This window comes from Cricetulus griseus, chromosome 4 (genome assembly GCF_003668045.3).
Source record: "Cricetulus griseus strain 17A/GY chromosome 4, alternate assembly CriGri-PICRH-1.0, whole genome shotgun sequence".
Lineage (NCBI taxonomy): Eukaryota > Metazoa > Chordata > Mammalia > Rodentia > Cricetidae > Cricetulus > Cricetulus griseus.
Genome location: NC_048597.1, coordinates 59,108,806 through 59,126,385, shown reverse-complemented (window position 1 = coordinate 59,126,385; position 17,580 = coordinate 59,108,806). Strand labels below are relative to the sequence as shown.

General features: G+C 36.9%; 1 protein-coding gene across 5 annotated transcripts in view; it reads right to left on the bottom strand.

The window, feature by feature from the left end:
• The window catches only part of Atp13a3 (ATPase 13A3), a 74,780-nt gene that overhangs the window by 30,657 nt on the left and 26,543 nt on the right, over window positions 1–17,580 (bottom strand). For 4 of the 5 annotated variants that reach the window (XM_027412900.2, XM_027412904.2, XM_027412899.2 and 1 more), the window contains 13 exons: window positions 16,995–17,177; window positions 16,836–16,906; window positions 15,120–15,200; window positions 13,112–13,181; window positions 11,637–11,771; window positions 10,189–10,261; window positions 7,993–8,124; window positions 6,904–7,083; window positions 6,633–6,790; window positions 5,546–5,734; window positions 3,975–4,036; window positions 3,176–3,326; window positions 685–801 (listed from right to left, as the gene is read on the bottom strand). In XM_027412900.2, the coding sequence (XP_027268701.1) occupies window positions 685–801; window positions 3,176–3,326; window positions 3,975–4,036; window positions 5,546–5,734; window positions 6,633–6,790; window positions 6,904–7,083; window positions 7,993–8,124; window positions 10,189–10,261; window positions 11,637–11,771; window positions 13,112–13,181; window positions 15,120–15,200; window positions 16,836–16,906; window positions 16,995–17,177 (1,602 nt within the window). The remainder of the gene's footprint in view (window positions 1–684; window positions 802–3,175; window positions 3,327–3,974; window positions 4,037–5,545; window positions 5,735–6,632; window positions 6,791–6,903; window positions 7,084–7,992; window positions 8,125–10,188; window positions 10,262–11,636; window positions 11,772–13,111; window positions 13,182–15,119; window positions 15,201–16,835; window positions 16,907–16,994; window positions 17,178–17,580) is intronic. The other variant, XM_027412903.2, reaches the window with a different exon arrangement.

Sequence of the window (17,580 nt, the reverse complement as noted above, 5' to 3'; positions counted from 1 at the left end):
TAACTTCTGTGGGCACCAGGAAACAACATGAAACTTTTTGAGTACCAAGAGTCCCTCTATAACACCTCCCATGAAATTCAAATGCTGTCTGTCACAGTGTAGCTTTATGGTATGACCACCTGGGTAGAATGCCTATGGCCCAAGCTTCAATTCCTAGCACAGGAGGGCAGGGATAAGGTGGAAATTCATTTTCAAAATTCTGGAATTACAAAAATACTAACACATTAAGTGCTAAAATGAATGAGAGGAACATTGAAAATTCCTTTATAAATTCTTTAATGCAATTCTAGGGATACAAACGTACTAAAAAGATTAACTATCACATGTGTAAGTGGCAAAGAACAGAAGGGCCCTAGAATTAAATTTCAACATTTTACAGAGAATGTCCGTAGCACACCAGGGGTAATCTTTCTGATAAACTCAGTCAAAACGCCTTTATCTGCCAGGTGGTGGTAGGACACACCTATAATCCCAGCACTTGGAAGCAGAGGCAGGAGGATCTCTGTGAGTTTGAGGCCATCTTGGTCTACTGGAGTTCCAGAACAGCTTCTGAAGCTACAAAATAAACCCCGTCTCAGAAAAAAAACAAAAACAAAAGCCCACCTGGATCTATCTGCAGGCGATAAAATACCTGACTCCCTTTCCTAGAGGTACTTCCAACTAGAATTAAAAGTGAGATCATACCATTTCTTGGTTTCCTGAAGCTGTAGATTCAGGAAGCAGCTGTTTGGAAGGACGAACCACAGTGGGCATAATCCGGTTATGAAGTGCTGTTTCTTCTTCAGTTGCTTCTTCCAAAATCTAAAAGGAAAACATCCAACATAATCACACAGCTCCATACTCATTTCATTTTTTAAGTGGGCCATTAAAAAAAAAAGCAACTGTTGCCAAAGGACATGCGAACACTAAATTATTAACATAAATAAACATAAGAAGAGCTTGAGGGGAGAAAGAACTTGGAAGTATAATAAAGGAGCAAATATGAAGCTTGCTACTCTTCAGAATGAGCTGGAGGCACATGGTTGTTACTTTTTAAGACTTTTACCCCATAATACAAGGATTTCTTTTCTGCCAAAAAATGATACAGGTGTACACTTATAATCCCAGTACTCAAGAATACCTTATCAAAAGAATCAGAAGTTTAATGCTAGTCCAGGCTATCTAGTGAGCCTGAGATCAACTTGGACTACATGAGGGTTTTTCAAGCCTAGACAGAGTTAAGACCTACTAAGCAGAAAATAGGCTGTACTAGTTAGTGTTTTTAGAGCCATACCATGAAATCATAAACAGTTAAGCTACTATAATCATAACATATTTTCATGTTTTTAAAATTTTATTTATTTTGTGTATGGCTATTTTACCCAAACATATAACCTGTAAAAGGATGTGTGTACCTTGTGCCAATAAAGGCCAGGAGAGGGTATGGGATCACTGGGACTGGAGTTACAGACAGTTCTAAACTGCTATGTGGCACTGGGAATTGAACCTAATATTCTGAAAGAAAAGCCAGTGCTCTTAAGCACTGAACCATTTCTCTAGCTCTCAACTTTACTTAAAAACATTTTTTTTTCCTGTGTACAATGACTCAGGGATTCCTCTGCAGACCTGATTATTTGCTTTTGATTTTGAGAGTCCCACAGTTGAAGAAGAAAACCAAACACATACAACAATAATAATGCAGAGGTCGGAGAGGGAAGGGGGAAAAAACAAAACAAAACCCTACAACTTCAAAGAGACCAGGGGTTGAAGCTCAGCGGCAGATTATGTGCCTGGCACGAACATGCCACCAAAGCTCAAGCAAAAGTCTGCACTAAATACACATGACACATGTACTAAAGCTGAGCTAATTTGACTCAGTAACTAGAGGAATTCAATGAAAAACATGAGGAAAACTTTTAAACAATTAAATTTACACAATTCCACAAGACACTTTCCCACATCTGACCGTCTCAGAAATTAGGATGTATCTTACTGTCCTATGATTAGTTTTAGTCAAGTTTATGAAGAGGAAACCACAACCACAACAACCACAACAACCACAACAACCACAACAACACCACCAAAATGCTCCCTCCAGACTAGCCTGTGGGGCATTTTCTTGATTAATGATTGATGTGGGTGGGAGGACCTATCCCCTATAGATGTGGGTGGGAAGACCTATCCCCTATTGATGGTGCTACCCCTAGGCAGGTGGTCCTGGGTAGTATGAGAAAGAAAACTGAAGCCAGATCTAGTGCCACACACTTAGTCCCAGTGCTAGGGAGGCAGAGGGATGTGGATCTCTTAAGTTTAAGGTCAGCATGGACTACATAGTTCCAGGACAACCAGGGCTATGTAGAGACATCCTGTCTCAAAACACCAAGCAAAAACATAAATACAAACAAACAGGCTGAGCAAGCCCTGGGGTACAAGCCTGTAAGCAGTACTCTTCCATGGCCTCTGCTTCAGTTCAAACCTCCAAGAAGTTCTGGTTTTGAGTTCCTATACCAACTTCTTTAAATGATGGATGCCATGTGGAACTGTACAAACTCAAACTCTAACCCCCCCTAAGCTGCCTTTGGTCATGGTATTTACCACAAGCACAGAAATCCTAACCAAAACTGAAATGAGTACCAGGCTGTGGGATATTGCTATGGCAGACCTGACCATGTTTTGGAGAGGATTGTGGAAGGACTTTGGAGCTTTGAGCTACAAAATGCACTGAGTGCTCAGAGCTCAGTGAGTGGTGGTGGGAAGGGGGTCTGTCTGTCTTGTGAAGATTCAAAGGGCCATTTATGTAATATTTTTTAATTAAGAATCTGTGGTTCTGGTCATTTGAAGCCTTCTGGGATTATTTCCTCAGGGTCAGCACATGATATAGTCCTGGCTGGGCAAGGCTGCATCTCATGCTGATATCCCACAATGGTAATGTGTTAGAATCACATAGGTGATACTTGTTTGGAAGACATGAAGGGGATCAGGAAGAGCAGCTGAGGCTTGTCACTGTGTTGGAGTTGAAGTCTTGGGGGAGAGGAAGGAAGAAGCTACCGGTAAAAATATACAGCCTGGCACCACATAAACAGAGTGTAGGGGCTCTTGCCAGTACTCAGGAGGTAAAAGCAGGAGAATATCCTCAGCTATATATATCCTACAACAACACAAAAACCCTGTTTCAAAACAAAAAGGAAAACCTTACCCATCCAATGGCTTCAAACATTTTCAAATCCAGTGGGTCACCAGAAAGAATGCCTTCAATTTTTGTAAGTGAATGACAAGTAGCCATGCAAGCAACAAATTGAGATTTTACCAACATCTCACTACAAACATTGTCTTCTGGCAAAAGAAATCTAAACAGAGAATACACACCGAATTAGGTTTGCAAATCTCTAGACTCAGCCCAACATTCTAACACACCTTTCCAAGTTTGTAACTAGGCCTGGTGGAGAACCAAGGAGTTCATGATCAGACTGAAAATTACATGAAACCCCATCTGTAAATAAATATTTTATGCTGGGTGCAGTGGTATAGGCAGAGAAGAGGCAGAGGACAAAGGATCAAGAGTTCAGTCCATACAATGAATAATATAGCACTGCTGCCTTAAAACCCACTGAAGGTTGGGGTTCAGCACACTGAAGGTGGTGTCAGGGGGAGCAATGGGGCAGAGGGATGAATTAGAACAAAGCAATATATATATATTCATATATATATGAATGAAAAAGCCATAATGAAATTTATTAGTTTGTATGCTAACTGAAAACAATTAGTTAAAGACAGTTCACTTTGGGGTAAAGGTGCTTGCCCCAAAAACCTGATGAGCCACCATGTCTGTCTGACAATCTGAGCCTTAGTTCTAGCCCCACGTGCTGGAGGACAGGAACCCACTCCTACAAGTTGTGCTCTGACTATATGCCCACACCTGCCTACACATACACATATACGCACCATAAAATTTAAAAGCTATTTGAAACATATATATAAATCTAGCTAATATTTACCGGGTATTTTCCACTCGCTGAATTCCCCACAGATCTAAACCATCTTCGGTAAGAGTTCCAGTCTAAAATAAAAAGGTACACAAGTGAAAAGGACGGACAATACTTCACAAAAAAGAAAATAAAATGCTAAGACTCAAATCAGTAACAACTATGCTACATATACACAGTGGGGAGGCAGGAGCTCGTAACTGCCAGGGAAACGGTACAAGAGTACCTGCACTATGACTCCTTTAAGCACAGGAAGTCACCTACCTGCATTAACTACACTCACTCATGTACTGCCACCATAAACTAAACGCACCAGTTAACCTACCTACCCACCAACAAGCAGCGTCTGCTGGTGTAATGGAGGACAGCACAGAGTAGGGGACAAGGAGCCAAGAAGAAAATGTAAACACAAAAAGAAAGCTAATAGTTAAACCCAGGGTAAAAAAAGAAAAGAAAGACTGGTGTTCAAAAAATGGTTGAGGATTCAACAAAATCATAGACATTAACATACACATACTTATGAGCAATTTTTAAAAAATCATAGTACATATTCACAGAGGCTATTCTATCACATTAGAATTACCTAAAAATACAAAACATCATATAATTTTTATTCATTACCACTATATCGTAAGAGTTTTAAATCTTTTAATTTGTTTTTATGTGTATAACTGTTTTGTCTGCATATACATCTGTTCATCCTGTGCATGCCCGGTGCCCCTGGAGGCCACAAGAGGGCACCAGATGGTTGTGCGGTACCATGTGGGTACTCAAACTCAGGTTCTCTGGTCCTCTCTGCAAGAATAGTCAGTGTTCTTAAACACTGAGCATCTCTGGCACCCATATATCTTAAATTATTTACTAGTAGATATTGAGGCAGAGTCCATGTTGCCCAGATGGCCTAGAACTTGTGGGCTCAAGCTATCACCCTGCCTCACTGTCCCAGATGCTAGACCTACAAGCATACATATCCCTGAAAAGGTGGGGGGAGGGAAGCTGGAGATGGCTCACTGGGTTAAGAATATGGGCTACTCCAGCCCCCTGTCTATCAGCACCAAGAGTAAAATGACCTTCCTGTTTGCCAACCTGGGGGGAAAAAAAAAGAAAAAGAATATGGGCTACTCTTCCATAAGACCTGGGTTCAATTTCCCAGCACCTACATGGTAGCTAGAAGAGGGGTCCTCTTCTAGCCTGTGGGCAGTGCACACACATGTTATATAGACAAAGATGCAAGTCAAATACCCATGCAGATTAAAACAAACAAACAATGAGCAAGGGGGCCAGGCAAGATGGTGCATGCCTTTAATTCCAGTGCTCAGGGGGGCAGAGGAAGGCAGCTTTCTGTAAGTATGAGGCAGACTTGGTCTACACAAATGAATTCCAAGCCAGCCAGGGCTATATAGTGAAAACCTGTTTCAAGAAAGAGAGGGGGGAGAGTGGATTTCAAAATGTGCACATGCTAAGTAACTGGGAAAGAGGGAAAGTACAGAAACATTAAAAATAAAGGCAGATTAATTCATAAAAGTAAATACAAACGCAAATATTTAAAAGTAACACAATAATGATTATGAAGCCAAACCAACCTTGTCAAAGCAAACAAGATTCAGCTGTCCACAGATATTTATCCTTTGGGGACTGATACAGAAAATCCCAACTTTTTTCAGCCTTCTCTGAGCATATACAATTCCAGCAGTCATTGCAGCAGGAAGTGCAGGTGGTACAGTAATAGTAATGATATCAAGAGACTTAATAATTATTTCCTGAACTTCTTTCTACAATTAACATAAAAATAAACGTCAAACTCACAATATTTACTAATATAATGAAAAATAAACACTATCGTTTTGTATTTATGTTTAAGTATATACATACATGTTATTGACATAATTTCTTCAAAGATTTTGTAAAAGGGCTGAAACATACAACTGGTAGCCTCGCATATTTAAGGTCCTAGATTAAAACCCCAACACTTGTGTGGAATTCTTAACCAACATAAGATTCAATCAGCTATCCAATGAACTGACAGAAAAGAAGCTAAAGGAGACAAGTATTTATTCTTAGGAATACTTGTCTCATTCTAACAGCTTGCATCCTTCACATGACTACCTTCAAGTTGAACAAACTTTATCTGATACTCTCCCATCCTACAAGCAACTGGACAATTTCCCAGAAGCTAGGGGGTAAAAAAAAAAAAAAATCAGGCATAGTCTCTTACATGTGCTTTCAATTAAGTGTTCAGAAATAATTTTGGTAAGCCAGGAATGGTGGTGCACACCTGTAACCCCAGCAGAACAGAACATAGCTAAATACGACAGGTTATTATTGTATATATTATTTTAATTCATTCCACAAATAAGAATAGGCTTTTTTTGGTGCACACTTCACATCATATAAATGAAAAGTACCAGACATTTTGAAGAATTATATGCTATGATGGAAATGTTTTATACTTGCAGGGGTTTTGTTGTTGAGACGGGTCTTGCTATACAGCCCAGGATGGCCCAGAACTTCCAATTTTCCTGCCTAGGCCACCCAATATAATTTTGCTTTCTAATATAATAGATACCAGTATCATAGTTTTCTTCAGAAATTCAGAAATTTCTTCAGAATTAAAATTAACGTCAACCACATGTGAAATAATTAAGAACCAAACCTAGGAAAGTTACATACCTGATTTAAAATGCTATTTATGATTGTGAAGATAAAGCCAATGCCAGCCACCACCACAAGACACAGCAGAAACAAGTAGGCATCTCTATAGAGTTTAAAATCAGTTGGCTTGGGATACAGAATAGAACGAACAAGCTGTCCTTTGGAAGTACTAAATCCTTTCAAAAATTAAAGAGGAAAATTACTTATCTTTCTATAAGAATTACCTCCCCAATCAGAATCCCTCTATAAATATCCAGTAGGTTTCAACTTTGAAAGAGACATTATCTACCTGTTCTAACTACTATGGCTTTCACAAGTTCTCCAGTGTAGAAACGAGTCTGAATAACAGTTGTTCCACAAAACAGGGTGTGCCGCTTGTGTGTCTCTGGACTGTAATACTCCTCCCCAGTTCCTTTTATATCCACTGAAGGATTTGGCAAGTTAGTCTTTGTCACTGGAACACTTTCCCCTGTTAAGAAAATCAAATGTTAAAGGAAAGCTTAAAAAAAAAAAAAAGAAATATTTTAACTGTTAATAGTATCCTTTATAATAGTTAATAACTGCTCTATATATGGACAACATGGTGTAACCAATCAGCTTTTTGTCCATCAATTGGTTCACTGAGAAATACCAGGCCATTTCCCACAGAAATAATGCCTGCCATTATTTGAAAATTGTTTTTACTGACCTTCAAAAAAAATTCAAAAACCAAGGAACACATTCTTAAGAGCAAAGAGAAAAAGTACTGTTACTTTCAGTAACCAGTAATGTCATGACACCTTTAACCACCACTAGACAGAAACACACCACACTAACAGAAAATCTGAGCAAGGGAGAAAGAAAAAGAATGACTATTATGAGGGTCTTTTTGTAATTTAATTCTCTATAGCATTTACATTTCTTTCAAAGATTGTATAAATATATGTGTGACATTGTGTGTTTTCAGTCTCATAGTATAGTATGTAGGAAATAATTTCTAACCAGATTTAAAACTCCACAATTTTAAAACCAAAAGATCTACTCCTAGATTGTGAATTTCCAGTAGTTTCCTTAAAGTCTTATTTATTCCCACTTTTTACATAATGAACACAGAAGCAAATACGTTGTAACTCTGTAGGCATGAACTTCTTTCCTCTTCACTTACTATAAAATTTTTCCCCATGTCCAAGGAGTGGCAAGAAGCAGGTCGAGGAATGTGGTCAATACCAAAATAGTGATTTAGCACTAGTTTTTAGCTCAGAATGTAGTAGTCTACTCACACACACAAAATCACTATCAATCACATTTATGAGTAAATGATAGAAATGATAGGATTTTGAAAAAGCTTAAACTTCTTAATACCATCATAAACACTAGCCATATTTGTGATTCCATTTACCTGTTAACATGCTTTCATTCACAATGCAAGTACCATTAATAAGGACTGCATCACAAGGCATGACTGTCCCATTTAATGGAATGATCATGACATCTCCCGGCACAAGGTCTGTAGAAAATATTTCTTCTATTTCTGAATTTGAAAAAAAAAAAGAAGAAATTATTCTTTATTTTGGAATAAAAACACAGCAAACAAACAAACGACTTATCCAAAAGTCTCCTGCCACCAGTAAGCTACTGATACAGTGGGTTAATACCAAAACTGTATTACATGGAGAGTCCCAACAAACAGGACTAACATTAACACACCATCAAGGCTGGAGAGATAGCTTATGGGTTAAGATCACTGGCTGTTTTTCCAGGAGACCTGAGTTCAATTCCCAGCATCAACATTGAGGTTTACAACTATCTGTAACTCCAGTTCCAGGGAATCTGATACTCTATTCAGGTCTCCATAGGCACCAGGCATCAAGGTAAGTCAGCTAGCTTGTCTCCTGACAAGATGCTGACTAAGCATACATAATATCATGTCCTTACACTTCCATACTCAATTTTGGCTATCTGCCATCTTAAAATACAAGCATAAGTCCACACAGGAAATTCTGCTGAAATAGGCAAAGAAGTATTCTTTTCTTACTGCAATTTATGTCTTAACCATTCTCAATGTTTTAGTCTTTTAAATTATTAAAAATACAGCAAGCTAAATTGGTTAAATATATAATATTGCTTAATTCATTATTTCCCTGAAAATTTAAATCAGGTATTGAAATCCCAGCATTTAGAAGGATGAAAAGCAAAAAGATCATGAATTTGAGGCCAGCTTAGCAAGACCTTCTCGAAGGTCTTCATACATGTAGACTTAAAAACCTTCAAGCTGGGTGTGGTGGCTCTTTCCTGAAAAAGTACCAAAGCTATTAGGCTGCCTAGCAAGTTTTTGTAGCAGCAGGATCATAGGTTCAAGGCTATCCCTGATATATAACAAGGTCTAGGCCAGCCTGTGCTGTTGTAATACAGAAACAAAACACACACAGAAAGAAACTTTAAAAAAAATAAAAAAAAATAAAATCCTACCAAAAATAAATAAGATGGCAGCAAGTGTGGGAGATTCTAGTGAGAGAAGGAAGTGACTGGGAAGGAAGCGAAGTGAAGGGAGTTGGGGGATAAGAAAATGGAAAATACAAAAAATGAAGACTGATTTTGAATTCTGGAGAAATCAAAGTGGTTACTGCCTCCAAAGACCTCATTTCTTCAGTATCTCAAACAGCTCATACATTCCATGTACTCTTCTTACGATCATTGCTTCCTTTTTACTAAGCCCCATGTAACAACACTAATATCCATCTACCCAGCTGCATAGATCTGAGACCTCACTTTCAATTATCACCAAATCTTGTTCAATGCCCACATTTTAAACCCATGTCCTTTTTTTTGCTAACTCTACAGTGCTGTTCTTGATCCAGAAGATGCCTTCAGTGTTGCTTCCTGATAAGCCAGTCTAAACATGGAAGCCAGAATTACTAGGGTTTTTTGTTTGTTTGTTTTGCTAAGGACAAACAGGATGGGATCTGCTTAAAGCCCTTTAGAAGAAATCAGTCTTAACTTCAGGCCCCTGGGTGCTTAATATCCTCTCCTCTTCTGTCTTTAATTTGGCTAACTGAAATAGTCATTCTTAGACTTCAAAAAGTCTACCTGAAGACTTAAAGCACTAATGTTAAAGGCTCACTGTGCCCTCACAGCACTCATCACGCTTTGCTGTTGGTTATCATGCTTCCCTAGAGCTTAGCAAAGTGCCTCTACACTATATAAAATGATACTTACAACGTTATGTAAAGGAATGAACTGCCCACAAATCCAGGAATCTAAATGTGTATTTTCAATTCTGAAGAAGGAGAAAGAAGGAAGGAAGGGAAAAGAAGAGGAAATAATAATAGGGCTGATAAGGTGGCACAGAATAAAGGTGCTTGCCACCAAGCCTAATAATGACCATAGTTCAATCTCAGGATCCATGTGGTACAAAGAGGAACTCCCATGGGCTGTTTTCTGATTTCCATACATATGCCACTGCACACACATACAATTAAATAATGTAATTTAAAAACATGCATATACACATACAAAATGATCTTTCTTTACAATGAGCATTTAATTGGATGTTTCATGTTCGTTCACTTTTTCAACCCTCAATGGAAGTACTTACCTTCATTTACTCTACAAACTGAAACTCTCACGGTACTATGAGTTGCCACCATGTCATGTAACATAACATATTGCTGAAAGAAAAAAGAAATTAAAAACTAATAATACAAATCTGTTCAAGATACTTGGAAAAAAAAGTTCAATTACTGCGATCAATTTTTACTGTTCTGCCTACATAAAAGGTCCAAAATCAAGAGATAGGGAGATTACTCAATAGCTAAGTGCTTTCTACTTGTGGTTTGAATGAAAATGGTCCCCAAAGGCCCATAGGTGTGGTCACTGGGGTTTCAAATGCTCAAGTCAGACCCAGTGTTACTCTCTCTTCTCTCTTCTGCTGATGGAGATGTAGAACTCTCAGCTACCTCTCCAGCACCATGTCTGCTTGCATGCTACCATGCTTCCTGCCATAATGACAATGGACTAAATCTCTGAACTGTAAGCCAGCCCCAATTAAATATTTTCTTTATAAGAGTTGCCATGGTCATGGTGTCTCTTCACAGCAATAGAAACCCTAATCAAGACATGACTCAAATTCAGATCTGAGCACCTATGTGAAAGCTAAATGGGCATGGCAGTCTGCCTATAATTTTAACACTCAAAAGGCAAAGACAGGGAATTTCAAGAGCAAGCTGGCTAGCTGAACTAGTTCAGTGAGCGACCTCTGGGTTCAAATGAAACCCTACCTCAAGGAATAAGGCAAAAAACAATCCAAGACAACTGCACTCACATGTGAACACATCCATGTACATACCCAAAAGTTAGGAATCCAAGAATTACTGTTTTAGCTCAAAACAAAGATATACTTTAAATGAGCCAGCCTTGCAAACAATGGAATTATCTTTCAATACTTCAGTTTTTAATAAGCAGATACAGATGCCTACAACTTCTGAATAATCATGTAGGAATTGATTATACAAACATCTAAGAGTGTAGATCAGAGAGCATATGCAGTCTTAGGCTCAAACTCCAGTAGCACAAAAAAAATAAATATTTGATCCCTCCTACCCCTTCCGCCACCCCCCCCAAAAAAAAACCCTAGGGCTAAAGAGATGGCTCCACTGTTAAGATCACTGCCTACTCTTCCACAAGACCCAGGTTGATGCGCATCACCCACACAGTTGATCACAATTATTTGTAACTCTAGTCTCAGAAGGATCCAATAATCTCTTCTGGCCTTTGCACAGGGACACCTGTGTTGCACTGACATAAATGCAGGCAAAACACCAGAAAGGCCTCCAAAGGTCAAGCATAAAGCAGGAGGATTGGTTAGCTATAAAGGCTAACCTAGCTACCTTGTCTAAACAAACACAAAAGAAATTTGTATGTGTACTTACGAAAATATAACATTAAATGTACTTTATACTGAGTACTATGTATTATTCTACAAACCTTACAAGTTATTACAAAATGCAAATATATTTCTGAAATATGAAATAAATTCTGACTTACCTTCCTAATGGAATATAGTGAGCTTATAATGGATACTATGGACATAATCACAATGGCTAGAGCATAGTAATAATATTCATCAATGCTCCACAAGATAACACTGAACAGCTGGAAAATGTAAAATGGGTTTAGAACCTAAAAAATAAAAAAGGATACATTAACAGCCAAAAATGGAGTAAGATATATATAAACACCAGTTCACTAGAGCAATAGATAAGCACAAAGGATGAGCTCTGTATTCTTGCTTCCCATTAAATACTAAAATTTGAACCAATAAGCTTAAATTATTTGCATTCATGCCAAACCCAAATACAGATTCAACTAGAAAAGGCTAACCCGTAAGAATTCAGATGTTCATCGATATACTTTGTTAAAGTAAATTTATTGGTAATAAATTCCATGCTCTGGGCTAAAACATAAAAACTTTTTTCAACCAGAACAAATTGTTTATTTTGTAATGAACTCAAAGGATGAATTCAAAAGTTCATTGCCATACAAAGAAAAGATAAATATGTGATAAAATGGGGAAACTGCTTTGCTACCTCCAAGGAAACATCTCAGGATTTAATCTCAAATAAAAGTAATATTAGAAAGCCCTGGTGATGAATTTTATGAAATGGTATTTCATCTTCCTTAATTTCCTCCCAATGTCTTTACAACTGCTGTTTTTGTGCTTTTTAAAGCACTTTCAAGTATGCAATACCATTTTACTCAAACCCAAATGAAATACTAAAAAATCATTCCAACTTTATCCCCAAAGGAGTAGCAGGTAGAAATGTTTTCTTTAAAAAGAAAGAATCAAAGACAGCTACTAATTAATACTCTCAAAGTATGGGGCTTCCTATATTTGTTTATTGTGTTTTTTCGAGACAAGGTTTCTCTGGGTAGCACTGGCATTCCTGGAATTCACTTTGTAGACTAGGGTAGCCTCAAACACACTGAGAGATCCGCTTGCCTTTGCCACTCAAGTGCACCACCGCTGCCTAGAAGTTCTTTTGATCCTAAACTTTTTAGTTAGTGCAATAACCTACATTTGCAGGCAGCATTAAATGGCTATTCTAAGAAACTCGTGGAGAACAATCATGTTTCTAGTAAAGTATCCACCCAATACACGTTTTTATCTATAACTAAAAACCAAAACAAAAAGGACAGACAAGCCTTCCTCTTCTAGGCAGTTACTCACCAACTTCCTTTACATAGTCATAATCCTTTATTCATACAGCTAAGGCAGTTATAAATGAACCCTCACTGTAAGAACTAACATGCTTCCTTTCATTTCCAGTATGAAATGAAGAAAGGAATAAAGGGAGTGAGAAGTTACATACACTTATAAGATAGAAGATTTAGACATGATAACATACTCCCCACTTTTAAATATGAAGCAAAATTAAGGAGCAGAAAAACCATGAATATCTTCTTACACATGACTCTTTCCCAATTGATGAATCTACTGCTGAGTTACATACAAGTCTTACCTCTTTAATTAGAAGCTTAAAAACAGAAGGCACTTTCACAGCAATTTCATTTACTCCATAAAGCAACTTTCTATGACAGAAAAATATAATAACTGTATTAATAATATGATTTAGAAAAGGAATTATGTTAAGATATAATTAAAGCCAATCGTGCTTAGAGTTGTGGTTTTAAAATAGTATGTTTCATGACTAAAGTTTTCTATTTTAAAAAATAAAAAGCTGCTGCTGGGTGGTGGTGGCACAGGCCCTTAATCCCAGTACTCAGCAGAGGCAGGAGGATATCTGTGAGTTTCAGGCCAGCCTGGTCTATGGATGGAGTTACAAGTTAGCTATGGATACACACACACACACACACACACACACACACACACACACACACACACACAAGTCTGAAAAAAACAAAAATACTAAATAAAATAAAAAGCTATCTATGCTATTTAAATCAAAGGAGTCAATAATAGGAACCAAACTTTTAGCAGTTTACATCATTTTGCCTCCCATTTTTACTGTGACAAGTATCTTTCTGAGTAGTCAATAATCATGTAAGCAAAATACTCACTTTGTTATGTCTAGACTGTCCTGAAACTTAATATATAGCTCAGGCTGCCTTCAAACTCACAGGAATCTTCCTGTCTCAGATTTCCAAGTGCTGGAACTATGGGTGTGAGCCACCACAAATGGCTAAAAATGATAGAGAGATAGAGATAGAGAGAGAGAGAAAGAGAGAGAGAGAGAGAGAGAGAGAGAGAGAGAGAGAGAGAGAGAGACAGAGAGAGACAGAGAGACAGACACAGAGAGAGACAGAGAGAGAGAGAGAGAGAGAGAGAGAGATTTTTATGTCATGTCCATGGGTAGCCTATCCATATCCATGCATCACATGCATGCAAACCCAAGGAGGCCAGGGGAGAACACTGGATCCTCTGGAAATGGAATTACAGACAGCTGTAAACTGCCACATGGGTACTAGAAACCAAATCCAGGTCCTCTGAAGAGCAGTAAGTGCTCTTAACCACCAAGACATCTTCTCCAGCCCCAAACAGAGCAAACTGTAATAAGATTTAAATAAATTACAACTAATTTTTGTAAGAAATTAACTTTATTTGAAGAATCTCACCCTATTTTTTTCTAGGGATAATACTTAACTAAGGAAGTTCATTTCAAAACTCTGCACATTTGAAATCTTTTAGAAAACAACACTTAGAGTTGCTTAGAGACTGGGGATGCTGCCCCACTAACAAAGTGGCTGCCAACCTTGCACAAGGCCCTGGCTTCAATTCCAAAGGATTGTATATACCAAGCATTGTGTGGTGCCTCCTTGGAAGCCCAGCGCTTGGGAAGGAAATGTAAGATCAGGAGTTCACATCCAACCTTGGCTACACATTGAGGCCTTGTCAAAAACAAAACAGGGGGCTCCTCAGTGCAGAATATAAAGTGCTTTCCTAGTCCAAGGCCCTGAATTCTACCCTATTCCCTGGTCCCTCTAAAACCTTAGGTTCTTCATTTTAATCTCTTGTAAGAGTATGCTTTCTGTGCTGTTATAACTATAGCCTTTTCTAAGGTGTTAAATCTGAATGATTTTTTTTTGTTCAAACATTGAAAACCATTATTACAATAGTACAAAATTTTCCAGTGCAATCTACAAACTACATTTAGCTTTAAAATATACACTAGCATATTTTCCATTTCTGTTACTTTACAGAACACACCATTATCTTACATGTGACTGAGGATGACATTCCACCCACTAAAATACAACCCAATTTCAGAGAAAGGAAAATGTGGGAAATTTTGCATCTTAGAACTGATGAAGTATTTAAACTTTAGGGATATTAGCTTAACATTTTTATAATTCTCTAACGGAGTTTTGCTCAAATTCTCAGTAAGGGCACAACTAACAGTATTGCTATTTTATTTAAGTACCTATATTACATGGTAGAGAGTTGGCTACATATATACTTCTAAATTTAGGAATTTTGAGAACACATCTACTGTAGTTGGATAAAGTTACCTGTAGGCATGCATCCCCTTTGTCAGTCCTGCACTATGCTTTTCATAAATTGATGTACAAGAAACACCTTCATCCAGTCCCCTAAATAAATCCAAAGTTTTAACTTTAAACAAAGTTTAAAATATCCAAATTTATTAATGCCTCATTTTGCTATATGCGTGATTTTAAAACTGTAACTTCCTTACAAACTTCTGAGAAATTTGTAACAAAAATATAAATCATGAAAATTTTAAAATATCAAAGTCTAACAATAATGAATGGTCTAAGTCTCAAACATAACTATGTTATCCACTGTATTTGTCATGGCTCTAAATAATACTATATAAATAAATGTACATAGTAGCAGTATCCTTCAACAATCAAACTAATAAAACTTAAGATTAAAGTATAACTAATAAGAATCAAAACTAAAGATTTTTTTTTAGTTTTTATCCCATTTCTTTATAGTTTTAAATTAAGAAATCATATTCACTGTCTTCCACAATGCACCAATATAAATTCTTTCCTGAACCATTACATACCTAGTTTCAAAGTATAGAATTTACAGTCATAAATGTCTAAGAAAGACCTAGAACAATCCTAACTAGGATCCAAATAACATATTTGCTTTCCCTCCAAAAAAATCATAATTATACTTATTTTAACTGACACCAGCCAAATTATCTCCAAAGCAAAGAGAATTAAACATTAATCTACTCATTCTCTACATTTTACATATAAAAAAAAACTATGCTCTACAATTTGTTGATGTCATTAGGGTAAGTTTAAATTTTACAAATTTCAATGGCTGACAGAGACCAAAAAAACAATTACATTAAACATTCTTCCCACCAGAGCTTACTTCTCCAGAATACAGTGCAAAGACAGACAAACAACTAAGTGTTTGACAAGACTGCAGGACATTGGCAGTTTTCCTTAAAGCAATGGTTCTTCAACCTTAGAACCAGGTATGAGAAAACCATCAGGCCCATTCCAGAACATTGTAATTCTTTAGTATTTTCAAGTAAGCATTCCAGGTATTAAACATTTTTGACTCTTGTTTTTACTGTTAAGACTTACTTCTCTGGCATTCTAAAACAATATTTAATGAGTGTTTAAAATAACAGTAGACTAAAACAGGAAATTGGATACAAAGTGAGCAAAATAACAAGACCCCATCTTTTAAAGAAAGCCTAAATCATAGTATTTGTATAACTTGAACTGTACACAATAAACAAAATAAGGGATTGCTCCAATTTGTCCTATCCAGAGCTCTTTTTCATCAAGACAGTAAAGTTTTATAACTATGCATTACATGGTTCTCTGATTACAAATGGATGGGACTAACAACAGGAAGAAAAACATATGAGTTTGGGTTTGGGTTGGGGAGTAGGGCTCAATGGTAGAGTCACTGCTTATTAGCATGTGTGAGTCCCAAATTCAATACTAAGCCCAGTGCACACCAAAAATAAAGTAAAACAATAACCACAACAATCAAGTAGAAAACCCAAGCTGTGAGGTATACTAAAATTCATGCACCTCAGCCTCCCTAACTGCTGGATCACTGGTGTGTACCATAGCCAAGCACTTAGCTTTCTCCAAATATTTCCAAGGTACAAGTTGCAGGTGAATAAAAAGTAAGTGAATAAAAGTAATAAAACAAGTTAAGATACAGCCTCTTTTACTAAAGCATTTAAGATATTCAGAGTATATTCCAAGCAAAAGAAAGATACTTACTTTAAGAAATCAAAATTGTGAATGGTATCATCCCAGAAATATTTTATGCTATGGTGGGTGAAATAACGAATCTGTAGAACACACATAAATATTACATCAAAAGGCTTATCTTCACTTCTTATAGTTTTTTCAAAACAGCTTTGATACTCATCACAGTACCTGTTGTGACTGAGTCTGTGAGTATTTATTCATCTCAAATCTATCTTCTACAGTCAGATTCTCAGTTAAATGAACAGCATGGCCATTAGAAACCTTATTAACTAAAGATTTTGCATTAAAATTTGGCTGATTTTCCAGATGGAGAAAGCGAATTTTTGCACAAAACCACATTTTAAATTCGTCCTTAGAAGAAAAGGAGAAAGGTCAAGTTAATTATGCATATTAAATAACTGCCTGTATTTTTATGTATGATCTAATATTTAAAAGTTTAGTCATCTCTTGCTGAGGAAGTATCACTTCCTACTCATTTAACATAAAAAATTTCTGATCAACTTTAGCACACTACCAGTACAACTATCAAAAGATTCCATAAAAGTTAACAATACCTTAATTTAATTAACATATATACTGAACATTAACTATTAAATCTTCTTATAAAATGTTTTCAACTAGGGTTCTAAACAAATTGCTTAAGACTGTAACATCACACAGTCAATATCTGGCCTAGTCAATGAGGGGTCTGTCTATCTACTAGCAGAACCTTAAAAGACAATTATCTATCTGATACCCTAGTCATAAAGAGCTG